This window comes from Coregonus clupeaformis, unplaced genomic scaffold (genome assembly GCF_020615455.1).
Source record: "Coregonus clupeaformis isolate EN_2021a unplaced genomic scaffold, ASM2061545v1 scaf0927, whole genome shotgun sequence".
Lineage (NCBI taxonomy): Eukaryota > Metazoa > Chordata > Actinopteri > Salmoniformes > Salmonidae > Coregonus > Coregonus clupeaformis.
In genome coordinates, this window is record NW_025534381.1 from 26,202 (window position 1) to 44,340 (window position 18,139).

The 18,139-nt window shown below is 48.1% G+C and overlaps 3 protein-coding genes across 3 annotated transcripts; all 3 read left to right on the top strand.

Annotated features, from left to right (window-relative positions):
- The first annotated feature begins 9,919 nt into the window (after positions 1-9,919).
- On the top strand, positions 9,920-15,094 carry LOC121550583 (mucin-5AC-like). Its single transcript, XM_045217128.1, has 5 exons — positions 9,920-10,451; positions 10,554-11,214; positions 12,069-12,146; positions 12,258-12,700; positions 14,823-15,094. Exons 1-5 carry the CDS (start codon positions 9,920-9,922, stop codon positions 15,092-15,094), a joined length of 1,986 nt encoding a protein of 661 aa, XP_045073063.1.
- Positions 15,095-15,468: 374 nt separating this feature from the next.
- Positions 15,469-16,805, top strand: LOC123485993 (mucin-5AC-like). Its single transcript, XM_045217129.1, has one exon. It carries the CDS (start codon positions 15,540-15,542, stop codon positions 16,803-16,805), a length of 1,266 nt encoding a protein of 421 aa, XP_045073064.1. The 5' UTR covers positions 15,469-15,539.
- Positions 16,806-17,008: 203 nt separating this feature from the next.
- LOC123485994 (mucin-5AC-like) lies at positions 17,009-18,095 on the top strand. The gene is made up of 2 exons (XM_045217130.1): positions 17,009-17,929; positions 18,084-18,095. Exons 1-2 carry the CDS (start codon positions 17,009-17,011, stop codon positions 18,093-18,095), a joined length of 933 nt encoding a protein of 310 aa, XP_045073065.1.
- The last annotated feature ends 44 nt before the right edge of the window (positions 18,096-18,139 follow it).

The following is an 18,139-nucleotide window of genomic DNA, read 5'->3' on the forward strand; positions in this document are numbered from 1 at the left end:
GCTCAAATGACAATCCAAGCTGCTGCCTCAGAAAACACTGCTTCTTCGACGTCAACCACAGAAGTCCCCACAATAACCACAGCAGCTTCCACAACAACCTCAGCTACTCCCACAACTCCCAAAACAACCTCAGCTGTTCCCACAACAACAACCTCTGCCACCACAACAACCACAGTGGCTCAAACGACAACCCAAGCTGCTGCCTCAGAAACCACAGCTTCTCAGACATCAACCATAGAAGTCCCCACAATAACCACAGCAATAGCCAGAACAACCTCAGCTACTCCCACAACAACCTCAGCTGCTCCCACAACTGCTGCTGCAACCATCAACAACCACAGCTGCTGCTACATCAGCAACAGCTGCTCCCACAACAACCACAGCAGCACCAACGACAACTACAGCTGCGGCTACAACAACCACAGCCGTCTTCACAACAATGACACCTTCTTCCACAACAACCACAGCCGTCCCCACAACAATCACAGCTGCTCCAACAACAACCAAAGTGTCTCGAACAGAAACCACAGCTTCTCCGACATCAACCACAGAAGTACCAACAATAACAACAGCTGCATCAACAGCAACCACAGCTGCTGCTAATAGAACTACAATTGCTAGCACAATAACCGCAGCTGCACTCACAACAATAGAAGTCCCCACAATAACCACAGCAATCGCCAGAACAACCTCAGCTACTCCCACAACAACCTCAGCTGCTCCCACAACTGCTGCTGCAACCACAACAACCACAGCCGTCCCAACAACAACAACTGCTGCTCCCACAACAACCACTGCAGCACCAACTATGACTACAACAACCACAGCTGTTCTCACAACAACCACAAGTGGTCCCACAACAACCACAGCCGGAGCTATGACGACCACAGCTGCACTCATAACAATCACAGCTGCTCATGCAACAACCACAGATGCACCCACAACAACCACATCTTCTCCGACAACTACAGCAGCTCCAACAACCACAACAGCTTCCTCTACAACAACCACAATTTATCCAACAACAACCACAGCTGCTGCTACGACGACAACTGCTGTGGCAACAACAACAAAAGTTGTCCCTACAAAAACCACAGCTGTACCCACAACAACCACAGCATCTCCCACAACAACCACTGCAGAACAAACGATGACTACAGCTGCTCCCACTACAACCACAGCCGTCCCCACAAGAACCCCAGCTGCTCCCACAACAACCACTGCAGCAACAACCACAGTTTCCTCTACAATAACAACAGCTGCTGCTGTGACAACAACAGCTGCGGCAAGAACAACCATAGCTGCTACTGAAACAACCACATCTGCATCAACGATAACCACAGCCTTCCACACAACAACCACAGATGAACCCACAACAACCACATTTTCTCAGATGACAACTACAGCAGCTCCTACAACCTCGACAGTTTCCCCTATAATAACAACAGCTGTAACCACAACCAAACCTTTTCCCACAATAACCACAGCTGCTGCTGCTGCTACGACAACTACAGCTGTTGCTAAAAAAACAACAGCTGTCCCCACAACAACAACTGCAGCTGCTCCCACAACAACCACAGATGCACCCACAACAACCACAGTCACAGTTACAACAACCGCAGTTGTACCCACAACAACCACAGCTTCTCACACAACAACCACTGCAGCACCAACTACGACTACAGCTGCTCCCACAACAACAACAACAGCTGTCCCCACAACAACAACCACAGCTTCTCCCACAACAACCACAGCTTCTGCAATGACAACTACAGCTGTGGCTATAACAACAACAGCAGTCCCCACAACAACGGCTGCTCCCACAACAACCACTGCAGCACCAACGACGACAACAGCTGCTCCCACAACAACCACAGATGCACCCACAACAACCACATTTTCTCAGACAACAACTACAGCAGCTCCCACAACCACAACAGCTTCCCCTACAACAACCCCATATGTTCCCAGAACATCCACAGCTGCCCCCACAACAACCACATCTGCACCGACAACAACCACAGCCACAATTACAGCAACCACAGCTGCTCCCACAACAATAACAACAGCTGCTGCAAACAACTACAGCTGCTCCCACAAAAACCACAGATGCACAAACATCTACCATATTTTCTCCCACAACAACTACAGCAGCTTCGACAATCACAACAGCTTCCCATACAACAACCACAGCAGTACTCAGACCAACCATATCTTCTCCCACAACAACCACAGCTGCTTCTACGACAACTACAGCTGTGGATGCAACATCAACAGCCGTCCCCACAACAACAACGGCTGCTCCCACAACAACCACTGCAGCAACAACGACGACAACAGCTGCTCCCACAACAACCACAGATACACCCACAACAACCCAGGCTGTTTCCAGAACATCCGCAGCTGCTCCCACAACAACCACATCTGCACCGATAACAACCACAGCCACAATTACAACAACAACAGCTGTACGTACAACAACAACATCTCCAACAACAACCACAGCTGCTGCTGCTATGAGAACTACAGCTGCTCCCACAACAACAACAACATCAAAAACAACAACAGCTGCTGCTATAATAACATCAGCTGCAGCAACAACAACCAAAGCCATCCAAACAAAACCACAGCTGCTCCCACAACAACAACATCAGCTTCTTCCAAAACAACCACAGCTGTGGCTACAACAACCACAGCTTCCACCGAAACAACCACAGAGGCACCTACAACAACAACATATTCTCCGACAACAACTACAGCAGCTCCAACGACCACAACAGCTTCCCTACAACAACCATAGCTGTTCCCACAACAACATATAAGGCTGCAACAACCAAAGTAATTCCAACAACAACCACAGCTGCTCCCAAAATCACTATTTCTCCGACACCAACTACATCAGCTCCCACAACCTCAAAATCTTCCCCTACAACAATGACAGCTGATCCCACAACAACCACAGCTGCTGCTACGACAACAACTTCTGCGGCTACAACAACAGCCATCCCCACAACAACCACCGCTTCTCCCACAACAACCACAGCTGGTGCTGCTACGACAACTACAGCTGTGGCTACAACATCAACCACCGCAGCACAAACGACGACTAAAGATGCTCTTACAACAACCCCAGATACACCCACAACAACAACATCTTCTCCGACAACAACCACAGCAGATCCAACGACCACAACAGTATCCTCTACAACAACTACAACTGCTCCTACAACAGCCACAGCTGTTTCCACAACAACCACAGCTTCTGCACGACAACAAAAGCTGCGGCTACAACAACCAAAGTCATCCCCACAACAACCTCAGCTGCTCCCACAACAACCACATATGCACCTACAACAACCACATTTTATCTGAAAACAACTACAGCAGCTCCCACAAACACAACAGCTTCCACTACAACAACCACAGCTGCTCCCACAACAGCCACAGCCGGAGCCACGACGACCAGCGTTGCACTAATAACAATCACAGCTGCTCCCACAACAACCACATCTTCACCGACAACAACCACAGCCACAGTTACAACAACCACAGCTGTACCCACAACAACCACAGCTTATCCCACAACAACCACAGCTGATGCTGCTATGACAACTACAGCTGTGGCCACAACAGCAACATCTGTCCCCAAAACAACAACAGCTGCTCCCACAACAACAACAACAGCTGTTGCTTTGACAACAACATCTGCGGATACAACAACAGCCATCTCAACAACAACCACAGCTGCTCCTACAACAACAACAGCTGCAGCTTCACCAACCACATCTGAACCAACAACAACCACAGCCGCAGCTCTGACAACCACAGGCGTCCTCACAACAACCACATCAGCACCAACAATAACCACAGCCGCAGGTCCAACACCAACAGCCGTCCCCACAACAACCACAGCTGCTCCAACAACAACCACAGTTGCTGCTACGACAACAACTGCTGCGGCTACAACAACTAAAGTCGTCCCCACAACAACAACAACAATATCAGATGCTATGATAACAACAGCTGTGTCTACAACAACCAAAGCAATCACCACAAAACTCACAGCTGCTCCCACAACAACAACAACAACACCTTCTTCCACAACCACAGATGCACCAACAACAACCACAGCCACAGTTACAACAACCACTGCTGTACCCACAATAACCACTGCTGTACCCACAACAACCACAGCTTCTCCCACAACAACCACAGCTGATGCTGCTACGACAACTACAGCTGTGGCCACAACAGCAACAGCTGCTCCCACAACAACTACAACAGCTGTTGCTTTGAAAACAACATCTGCGGATACAACAACTAAAGCCGTCCCCACAACAACAACAACAACAGCTGCTCCCACAACAACAACACCTTCTTCCACAACAACCACAGATGCACCAACAACAACCACAGCCACAGTTACAACAACCACTGCTGTACCCACAATAACCACTGCTGTACCCACAACAACCACAGCTTCTCCCACAACAACCACAGCTGATGCTGCTACGACAACTACAGCTGTGGCCAAAACAGCAACAGCTGCTCCCACAACAACTACAACAGCTGTTGCTTTGAAAACAACATCTGCGGATACAACAACTAATGCCGTCCCCCACAACAACAACAACCGTTGCTCCCACAACAACATCAACAAAATCAGCTGCTATGATAGCAACAGATGTGGTTACAACAACCAAAGGCATCACCACAAAAACCACAGCTGCTCCCTCAACAACAACAACAACAACACCTTCTTCCACAACAACCACAGCTGCTGCTACAGCAACAACAGCTGTGGCTACAATAACAACAGCTGCTACCAAAACAACCACAGATGCACCCACAACAACCACATTTTCTCCGACAACAACTACAGCAGCTCCAATGACCAAATCACCTTCCCTTACTATAACCACAGCTGTAACCATAATAACCACATCTTCTCAGACAACAACTACAGCAGTTCCAATGAACACAACACATTCCCCTACAACAACCACAGCTGTACCCACAACAACCACAGCTGTTCTAACAATAACCACAGCTGTTCCCACAACAACAACAGCTGAGGCTACAACAACTAAAGTAATCCCAACAACAACCAAAGTCATCTCAACAACAAATACAGCTGCTCCCACAACAACCACAGCTGTACCCACAACAACCACAGCTGCTCCCACAACAACCACTGCTGTACCCACAACAACCACAGCTGCTCCCACAACATCTACAGCTGCTACTGCAACAACAACTACAGCTGTGGCTATAAAAACAACAGTTGTCCCCACAACAACAACAGCTGTCCCCACAACAACAACAGCTGCTCCCACAACAACCACAGCTTCTCCTACAACAACAACAACAGCTGCTGCTATGATAACAACAGCTGAGTTTACAACAACAACAGCAACTGCAGCTAATGTGCCAAGAACCAGAGCTGGTACCGACACAACCACATCTGCACAACAAACAACCACTGCTGCTCCCACAACAACCACAGATGGACCCACAACAACCACATCTTCTGCGGCAACAACAGCAGCAGCTCCAATAACAACAACATCTTCCTCTACAACAGCCATAGCTAATCCCACAACAACCACAGCAGATGCTACGACAACAACTGCTGCAGCTACAACAATCAAAACCATCCCCACAACAACGACAGCTGCTCCCACAACAACCACAGCTGCTACGACAACTAAAGCTGTGGCTACAACAATAACAGCCATCACCACAAGAACATCAGCTGCTCCCACAACAACCACTGCAGCACCAACGATGACTACAGCTGCTCCTACAACAACCACAGATACACCAACAACATCTTCTCCAACAACAACTACAGCAGATCCAACGACCGCAACAGCTTCCTCTACAAAACGTACAGCAGCTCCAACAACAACCACAGCTATTTCCACAACAAACATAGCTACTGCTACGACAACAACAGCTGCGGCTATAACAACCAAAGGCGTCCCCACAACAACCACAGCTGCTCCCACAACAACCACAAATGCACCCATACCAACCACATTTTCTCTGAAAACAACTACAGCAGCTCCCACAACCACAACAGCTTCCCCTACAACAACCACAGCTGCTCCCACTACAACCACAGCCGGAGGAATGACGACCACAGCTGCACTCATAACAATAACAGCTGCTCCAACAAAAACCACATCTTCACCCACAACAACCACAGTTTTTCCCACAACAACCACAGCTGATGCTGCTACGACAACTACAGCTGTGGCTACAACAACAACATCCATTACAACAACAACAACAGCTGCTCCCACTACAACCACTGCAGCACCAATGACGACTAAAGCTGCTCCCACAACAACCACTGTTTCCCTTACAACAACAACAGCTGCTGGTTTGATAACAACAGCTGTGGCTACAACACCAGCCATCCGCACAACAACCACAGCTGCTCCCCAACAACAACAGCCACAGCTCCGACAACCACAGCCATCCTCACAACAACCACATATGCTCCCACAACAACCACAGCAAATCCAACGACCACAACAGCTTCCTCTACAACAACGCCAGCTGCTCCAACAACTACAACAGCTTCCCTACAACAACCACAGCTGTTCCCACATCAACCACAGCTGCTACCAAAACAACCACATCTGCATCGACAACAACCACAGCTACAGCTCCGACACCTACAGCCATCCCCACAACAACCACAGCTGCTCCCACAACAAACACAGATGCCCCCACAACAACCACATCTTCCCCGACCAACAACTACAGCAGCTCCAACGACCACAACAGCTTCATCTACAACAATCACAGCTGCTCCAACAACAACCACTGCTGCTGCTATGACAACAAATGCTGCGGCTATAACAACTAAAGCCGTCCACACATCAACAACAGCTGCTCCCACAACAACATCAACAACATCAGATGCTATGATAACAATCACTGCAGCACCAACGATGACTACAACTGCACCCACAACAACCACATCTTCTCCGACAACAAATACAGCTATTCCTACAACAACCACAGCTGCTGCTATGACAACAACTTTTGTGGCTTCAACAACTAAAGCCGACCCCACAGCCACAACAGCTGCTCCCACAACAACATCAACAACATCAGATGCTATGATAACAACAGCTGCGGCAACAACAACAACACCTTCTTCCACAACAACCACAGCTGCTGTTACGTCAACAACAGCTGTGGCTACAACAACAACAGCTGCTATCGAAACAACCACAGATGCACTCAAAACAACCACATCTTCTCCGACAACAACTACAGCAGCTCAAATGACCAAAACACCTTCCCCTACAACAACCACAGCTGTACCCACTACAACCACAGCTGATCTACCAACAACCACAGCTGTTCCCAGACCAACAACAGCTGAGGCTACAACAAGCAAAGTCATCCCAACAACAACCACAGCTGCACTCACAACAACCACATCTTCTCAGACAACAACTACAGCAGTTCCAATGAACACCACACCTTCCCCTACAACAACCACAGCTGTACCACCATAACCACAGCTGTTCCCACAACAACAGCTGAGGCTATAACAACCAAAGTCATCCCAACAACAACCAAAGTCATCCCAGCAACAAAAACAGCTGCTCCCACAACAACCATAGCTCCATCCAAAACAACCACAGCTTCTCCCACAACAACTACAGCTGCTGGTTGCTACGACAACCACAGCTGTGGCTATAAAAACAACAACTGTCCCCACAACAACAACAGCTGTTCCCACAACAACCACAGCTTCCCCTATGACAACAACAGCTGCTGCTATGATAACAACAGCTGAGGCTACAACAACAACAGCCATCCCCACAACAACTACAGCGCCAACAACCAGAAATGCTACCGACACAACCACATCTGCACCAACAACAACCACAGCTGTTCCTACAACAACCACAGATGCACCCACAACCACCACATCTTCTCCGGCAACAACAACAGCAGCTCCAACGACTACAACAGCTTCCTCTACAACAACCATAGCTGATCCCACAACAACAACAGCAGATACTACGACAACAACTGCTGCAGCTACAACAATCAAATTCTTCCCCACAACAACCAGAGCTGCTCCATCAACAACCACAGATAAACCCACAACAACTACATTTTCTCTGACAACAACTACAGCAGCTCCCACAACCACAACAGCTCCCCTTAAAACAACCACAGATACACCAACAACAACAACATCTTCCCCGATAACAACTACAGCAGATCCACCGACCACAACAGCTTCCTCTACAACAAGTACAGCAGCTCCAACAACAACCACAGCTACTGCTTGGACAACAACAGCTGCGGCTAGAACAACCAAAGTCGTCCCCACAACAAACACAGCTGCTCCCACAACAACCACAGATGCACCCACACCAACCACATTTTCTCTGAAAACAACTACAGCAGCTCCCACAACCACAACAGCTGCTGCTACACCACCCACATCTGCACCAACAACAACCACAGCCACAGCTCCAACAACCACAGCCGTCCACACAACAACCACAGCTGCTCCCACAACAACCACAGATGCACACACAAGAACCACATCATCTCCGACCATAGCAGCTTCCTCTACAACAACCCAAGCCAGCCCCACAAAAACCACAGCTGTTCTAACAATAACCACAGCTGTTCCCACAACAACAACAGCTGAGGCTACAACAACTAAAGTAATCCCAACAACAACCAAAGTCATCTCAACAACAAATACAGCTGCTCCCACAACAACCACAGCTGTACCCACAACAACCACAGCTGCTCCCACAACAACCACTGCTCTACCCACAACAACCACAGCTGCTCCCACAACATCTACAGCTGCTACTGTAACAACAACTACAGCTGTGGCTATAAAAACAACAGCTGTCCCCACAACAACAACAGCTGTCCCCACAACAACAACAGCTGCTCCCACAACAACCACAGCTTCTCCTACAACAACAAAAACAGCTGCTGCTATGATAACAACAGCTGAGTTTACAACAACAACAGCCATCCCCAAAACAACTGCAGCTAATGTGCCAAGAACCAGAGCTGGTACCGACACAACCACATCTCCACAACAAACAACCACAGCTGCTCCCACAACAACCACAGATGGACCCACAACAACCACATCTTCTGCGGCAACAACAGCAGCAGCTCCAATGACAACAACATCTTCCTCTACAACAGCCATAGCTAATCCCACAACAACCACAGCAGATGCTACGCCAACAACTGCTGCAGCTACAACAATCAAAACCATCCCCACAACAACGACAGCTGCTCCCACAACAACCACAGCTGCTACGACAACTAAAGCTGTGGCTACATCAATAACAGCCATCACCACAAGAACATCAGCTGCTCCCACAACAACCACTGCAGCACCAACGATGACTACAGCTGCTCCTACAACAACCACAGATACACCAACAACATCTTCTCTACAAAAAGTACAGCAGCTCCAACAACAACCACAGCTATTTCCACAACAAACACAGCTACTGCTACGACAACAACAGCTGCGGCTATAACAACCAAAGTTGTCCCCACAACAACCACAGCTGCTCCCACAACAACCACAAATGCACCCATACCAACCACATTTTCTCTGAAAACAACTACAGCAGCTCCCACAACCACAACAGCTTCCCCTACAACAACCACAGCTGCTCCCACTACAACCACAGCCGGAGGAACGACGACCACAGCTGCACTCATAACAATAACAGCTGCTCCAACAAAAACCACATCTTCACCCACAACAACCACAGTTTTTCCCACAACAACCACAGCTGATGCTGCTACGACAACTAAAGCTGTGGCTACAACAACAACATCCATTTTAACAACAACAACAGCTGCTCCCACTACAACCACTGCAGCACCAATGACGACTAAAGCTGCTCCCACAACAACCACTGTTTCCCTTACAACAACAACAGCTGTTGGTTTGATTACAACAGTTGTGGCTACAACACCAGCCATCCGCACAACAACCACAGCTGCTCCCACAACAACAACAGCCACAGCTCCGACAACCACAGCCATCCTCACAACAACCACATATGCTCCCACAACAACCACAGCAAATCCAACGACCACAACAGCTTCCTCTACAACAACGCCAGCTGCTCCAACAACTACAACAGCTTCCCCTACAACAACCACAGCTGTTCCCACATCAACCACAGCTGCTACCAAAACAACCACATCTGCATCGACAACAACCACAGCTACAGCTCCGACACCCACAGCCATCCCCACAACAACCACAGCTGCTCCCACAACAAACACAGATGCCCCCACAACAACCACATCTTCCCCGACAACAACTACAGCAGCTCCAACGACCACAACAGCTTCATCTACAACAATCACAGCTGCTCCAACAACAACCACTGCTGCTGCTATGACAACAAATGCTGCGGCTATAACAACTAAAGCCGTCCACACATCAACAACAGCTGCTCCCACAATAACATCAACAACATCAGATGCTATGATAACAACCACTGCAGCACCAACGATGACTACAACTGCTCCTACAACAACCACAGATACACCAACAACAACAACATCTTCACCGACAACAACTACAGCATATCCAACGACCAAATCTGCTTCCTCTACAACAACTACAGCAGCTCCAACACCAACCACAAATGCACCAACTACAACCACAGCCACAGCTCCGACAACCACAGCCATCCTCACAACAAACACAGCTTCTCCCATGACAACCACAGCAGATCCAACGACCACAACAGCTTCCTCTACAACAATGACAGCTGCTCCAACAACTACAACATCTTCCCCTACAACAACCACAGCTGTTCCCACAACAACCACAGCTGCTACCACAACAACCACAGCTGCATCGACAACAACCACAGCCACAGCTCAGACACCCACAGCCGTCTCCTCATCCACCACAGCTTCTCCCAGAACAACAACAGATGCACCCACAACAACCACATCTTCTCCGACAACAAATACAGCTATTCCTACAACAACCACAGCTGCTGCTATGACAACAACTTTTGTGGCTTCAACAACTAAAGCCGACCCCACAGCCACAACAGCTGCTCCCACAACAACATCAACAACATCAGATGCTATGATAACAACAGCTGCGGCAACAACAACAACACCTTCTTCCACAACAACCACAGCTGCTGTTACGTCAACAACAGCTGTGGCTACAACAACAACAGCTGCTATCGAAACAACCAAAGATGCACTCAAAACAACCACATCTTCTCCGACAACAACTACAGCAGCTCAAATGACCAAAACACCTTCCCCTACAACAACCACAGCTGTACCCACTACAACCACAGCTGATCTACCAACAACCACAGCTGTTCCCAGACCAACAACAGCTGAGGCTACAACAAGCAAAGTCATCCCAACAACAACCAAAGTCATCCCAGCAACAAAAACAGCTGCTCCCACAACAACCATAGCTCCATCCAAAACAACCACAGCTTCTCCCACAACAACTACAGCTGCTGCTGCTACGACAACCACAGCTGTGGCTATAAAAACAACAACTGTCCCCACAACAACAACAGCTGTTCCCACAACAACCACAGCTTCCCCTATGACAACAACAGCTGCTGCTATGATAACAACAGCTGAGGCTACAACAACAACAGCCATCCCCACAACAACTACAACTGCAGCGCCAACAACCAGAAATGCTACCGACACAACCACATCTGCACCAACAACAACCACAGCTGTTCCTACAACAACCACAGATGCACCCACAACAACCACATCTTCTCCGGCAACAACAACAGCAGCTCCAACGACTACAACAGCTTCCTCTACAACAACCATAGCTGATCCCACAACAACAACAGCAGATACTACGACAACAACTGCTGCAGCTACAACAATCAAATTCTTCCCCACAACAACCAGAGCTGCTCCATCAACAACCACAGATAAACCCACAACAACTACATTTTCTCTGACAACAACTACAGCAGCTCCCACAACCACAACAGCTCCCCTTAAAACAACCACAGATACACCAACAACAACAACATCTTCCCCGACAACAACTACAGCAGATCCACCGACCACAACAGCTTCCTCTACAACAAGTACAGCAGCTCCAACAACAACCACAGCTACTGCTTGGACAACAACAGCTGCGGCTAGAACAACCAAAGTTGTCCCCACAACAACCACAGCTGCTCCCACAACAACCACAGATGCACCCACACCAACCACATTTTCTCTGAAAACAACTACAGCAGCTCCCACAACCACAACAGCTGCTGCTACACCAACCACATCTGCACCAACAACAACCACAGCCACAGCTCCAACAACCACAGCCGTCCACACAACAACCACAGCTGCTCCCACAACAACCACAGATGCACACACAAGAACCACATCATCTCCGAACATAGCAGCTTCCTCTACAACAACCAAAGCCAGCCCCACAACAACCACAGTTGTTCCCATAACAACCACAGATGCACCCCCAACAACCACATTCTCTCAGACAACTACAGCAGCTCCCATAACCACAAGAGCTTCCCCGACAACAACCACAAGAGCTTCCCCTACAACGACCACAGCTGCACCCATGACAATCACAGCTGCTCCCACATCAACTACATCTGCACCGACAACAACCATAGCCACAGTTAAAACCACCACAGCTGTAACCACAGCTGCTACCGCAACGACAACAGCAGTACCAATTTTGTCTACTGCGGGGGATACAACAACCAAACCTTCCCCCAGATCAACCACAGATGCTGCTACGACAACAACAGCTATGGCTACAACAAGAACAGCCATCCCCACAACAACCACAGCTGTTCGTACAACAACCATAGCCACCCCCACAACAACCACAGCTTCCGCCAAAACAACCACAGTTGCTCAGACAACAACCACAGCTTCACCAATGATAACCACAGCTGTACCAACGACAACTACAGCTACTGCTACAACAACAAAACCTGTTGCTCCAACAACTACTGTTTCCCCAACCAATGATTCCACTGGCCATCCAACAACAAATGAAGGTGTACTTATTCTACAGTTCCGGCTGCAAGGAACGTTTTTGGAAGCCTACAAAAGTCCACAGTCCAAGGAGTACCTTTCTCTGGCTTTAAATGTCACATCTGAGGTAAATGTTTGTCATCAACATCAGCAGGAATATTGAAATGGACAATTTAAAACAAAACTTGCTTGTGAGTTACTTGTTTTTTTCTTCATTTTATTGCTTACTGTGTGCACTGATTTCTTTCTACAGTTGAATCGAGGATACAAAGGAATATATCCTGTAATCTTCCTCAGATGCGTCATCATCCGTTTCTGGTATGTTCAGTTCTCCTTTTGGTCCACATTTCTACAGCTTACTTAATTGCAGATAGATTAAGTGTATTAATCACATCTTTACCATATTTTAATAATACTAATACTACTACTAATAACAATAATAACTTTTATTGCATTTCACATTAATTCTATTCTTTGATATTTAGGTCTGGTTCTGTGGGTGTGACAACCAACTTGATCTTCACAAACCAGTCTGTGGTCCCTAACGTTACAAATGTAGAGGACTCCCTCAAGACATCCATAAACACGTCGACAGTCTTCTTGGACGTTGTTACTGGCAGTATCAATGCTGGTAAGGATGAAACTAAACACAATACGTATTAAAATTCAAACACATGACGGGGGGGGGCTGGCCTTTGGTATTGGGTTGCCAACTAATTAAGTTGAGCAAGTTTTTCAGATTTCTAGTATAATTTTAATGGTCGAAATCAAATATTTTTTTATACAGAACTCCAGAATAACACGACTACTACAACAAAAGCTGCTACAACAATCGAAGCCCTGACCACAACAACCACAGCTGCTCCAACAACAATCAAAGATTTACCCACAACAACCAAATCTGCTTCCACAACTGCAGTAGATCCCACAAACACAACAGCTTCCCTTACCGCAACCATAGCTTCCCCCAATACAACCACAGCTGTTGCTACGACAACAACAGATGTGCCAACAATAACCACAGCCGTCCCATCAACAACAGCTGCTCCCACAATAACTACAGCAAAACCAATGACATCTACAGCTGCAGCTACAACAAGTACATCTGTGGCTACAACAACAACAGCCGCACCCACAACAACCACAGCTTCCCCCAAAATAACTACAGCTGCTGCTACAACAACAACAGATGTGCCAACAACAACCACAGCCGTGCCAACAACAGCTGCTCCCACAACAACCACAGCCACACAAACGACATCTACAGCTGCAGCTACGACAACCACATCAACACCAATAACATCTCCTGAAGCAGCTACAACAACCACAGCTGCTTCAACCACAACCAAAGGTGCTGCTGCGACAACAACAGCTGAGCCAACAACAACCACAGCTGCACCAACCACAAGCACAGCTAATGCTGAAACAACAACAGCTGCGGCAACAACACACAAAACCCTGCCCAAAACAACCACAGCTGCTTCCACAACAACAACAGCTGCTCCAACAATAAACACATCTGCACCAACTACAACCACAGCAACACCAATAACATATACAGCTGTGGCTTTAACAGAGTACAGCTGTGGCTACAACAACCACAGCTACACCCACAACAACCACAGCTTCTTCCATAACAACCACAGCGGCTCCCACAACAACATCAGCCACTCCCACAACAACCACAGATGCTCCCACAACAACAACAACACCTTCTCCCACAACAATCACAGCTACTCCCACATCAACAACAACAGCTGCTGCTAACAACAAAAACTGTGGTAACAACAACCGTACCTCTGCCCACAGCAACCACAGCTGCTGCAACAACAATCACAGATTCACCGACAACAACCACATCTGCTCCCAAAACTACAGCAGCTTCTACAACCACAACAACTTCCATGACAACAAACACAGCTGGTCCAACAGCGACCACAGCAGCAGCAATGACGTCTACTGCTGGGGATACAACAACCATAGCTTCCCCCAAAACAAGCACAGCTGCTGCTACGACAAATACCGCTAGGCCAACAACAACCACAGCCATCCCAACAACAACAGTTGCTCCCACTACAACCACAGCAACGCCAATGACATCTACAGCTGCAGCTACGACAAGTACAGCTGTGGCTACAACAACCACAGCTGAGCCCACAACAACCACAGATGATACAACCACAATCCAAGCTGCTGCTACAACAACAGCTGCAGAAACCACAGCCAAAACCCTGCCCACAACAACCACAGCTGCTCCCACAACAAACATAGCTTCTCCCGCAACAATTACCACCACAGTAACAACAATAACATCTACAGCTGCAGCTTCAACAAGTATAGCTGTGGCTACAACTACAACAGATGCACCTACAACAACCACATTTTCTCCGACAACAACTACAGTAGCTCCAACTACCTCAAAAGCTTCCCCTACAACAACCACGGCTGATCCCACAACAACCACAGCTGCTGCTATGACAACAACTTCTGCGGCTACAACAACAGCCGTCCCTACAACAACCACAGCTTCTCCCACAACAACCATAGCTGGTGCTGCTACAACAACTACAGCTGTGGCTACAACAACAGCTGCTCCAACAAAAACCACTTCAGCACAAACGACGACTAAAGATGCTCCTACAACAACCCCAGATACACCCACAACAACAACATCTTCTCCGACAACAACCACAGCAGATCCAACGACCACAACAGCATCCTCTACAACAACTACAACTGCTCCTACAACAACCACAGCTGTTTCCACAACAACCACAGCTACTGCTACGACAACAAAAGCTGCGGATACAACAACCAAAGTCATCCCCACAACAACCACAGCTGCTCCCACAACAACCACAGATGCACCCACAATAACCAAATTTTCTCTGAAAACAACTACAGCAGCTCCCACAACCACAACAGCTTCCACTACAACAACCACAGCTGCTTCCACAACAACAACAGCTGCTCCCACAATAAACACATCTGCACCAACTACAACCACAGCAACACCAATAACATATACAGCTGCGGCTTTAACAAGTACAGCTGTGGCTACAACAACCACAGCTACACCCACAACAACCACAGCTTCTTCCATAACAACCACAGCGGCTCCCACAACAACATCAGCCACTCCCACAACAACCACAGATGCTCCCACAACAACAACAACACCTTCTCCCACAACAATCACAGCTACTCCCACATCAACAACAACAGCTGCTGCTACAACAACAAAAACTGTGGTAACAACAACCGTACCTCTGCCCACAGCAACCACAGCTGCTGCAACAACAATCACAGATTCACCCACAACAACCACATCTGCTCCCAAAACTACAGCAGCTTCTACAACCACAACAACTTCCATGACAACAAACACAGCTGGTCCAACAGCAACCACAGCAGCAGCAATGACGTCTACTGCTGGGGATACAACAACCATAGCTTCCCCCAAAACAAGCACAGCTGCTGCTACGACAAATACCGCTAGGCCAACAACAACCACAGCCATCCCAACAACAACAGTTGCTCCCACTACAACCACAGCAACGCCAATGACATCTACAGCTGCAGCTACGACAAGTACAGCTGTGGCTACAACAACCACAGCTGAGCCCACAACAACCACAGATGATACAACCACAATCCAAGCTGCTGCTACAACAACAGCTGCGAAACCACAGCCAAAACCCTGCCCACAACAACCACAGCTGCTCCCACAACAAACATAGCTTCTCCCGCAACAATTACCACCAAAGTAACAACAATAACATCTACAGCTGCAGCTTCAACAAGTATAGCTGTGGCTACAACTACAACAGATGCACCTACAACAACCACATCTTCTCCGACAACAACTACAGTAGCTCCAACTACCTCAAAAGCTTCCCCTACAACAACCACGGCTGATCCCACAACAACCACAGCTGCTGCTATGACAACAACTTATGCGGCTACAACAACAGCCGTCCCTACAACAACCACAGCTTCTCCCACAACAACCATAGCTGGTGCTGCTACAACAACTACAGCTGTGGCTACAACAACAGCTGCTCCAACAAAAACCACTGCAGCACAAACAACGACTAAAGATGCTCCTACAACAACCCCAGATACACCCACAACAACAACATCTTCTCCGACAACAACCACAGCAGATCCAACGACCACAACAGCATCCTCTACAACAACTACAACTGCTCCTACAACAACCACAGCTGTTTCCACAACAACCACAGCTACTGCTACGACAACAAAAGCTGCGGATACAACAACCAAAGTCATCCCCACAACAACCACAGCTGCTCCCACAACAACCACAGATGCACCCACAACAACCACATTTTCTCTAAAAACAACTACAGCAGCTCCCACAACCACAACAGCTTCCACTACAACAACCACAGCTGCTTCCACAACAACAACAGCTGCTCCCACAATAAACACATCTGCACCAACTACAACCACAGCAACACCAATAACATATACAGCTGCGGCTTTAACAAGTACAGCTGTGGCTACAACAACCACAGCTACACCCACAACAACCACAGCTTCTTCCATAACAACCACAGCGGCTCCCACAACAACATCAGCCACTCCCACAACAACCACAGATGCTCCCACAACAACACCTTCTCCCACAACAATCACAGCTACTCCCACATCAACAACAACAGCTGCTGCTACAACAACAAAAACTGTGGTAACAACAACCGTACCTCTGCCCACAGCAACCACAGCTGCTGCAACAACAATCACAGATTCACCCACAACAACCACATCTGCTCCCAAAACTACAGCAGCTTCTACAACCACAACAACTTCCATGACACCAACCACAGCTGGTCCAACAGCAACCACAGCAGCAGCAATGACGTCTACTGCTGGGGATACAACAACCATAGCTTCCCCCAAAACAAGCACAGCTGCTGCTACGACAAATACCGCTAGGCCAACAACAACCACAGCCATCCCAACAACAACAGTTGCTCCCACTACAACCACAGCAACGCCAATGACATCTACAGCTGCAGCTACGACCAAGTACAGCTGTGGCTACAAC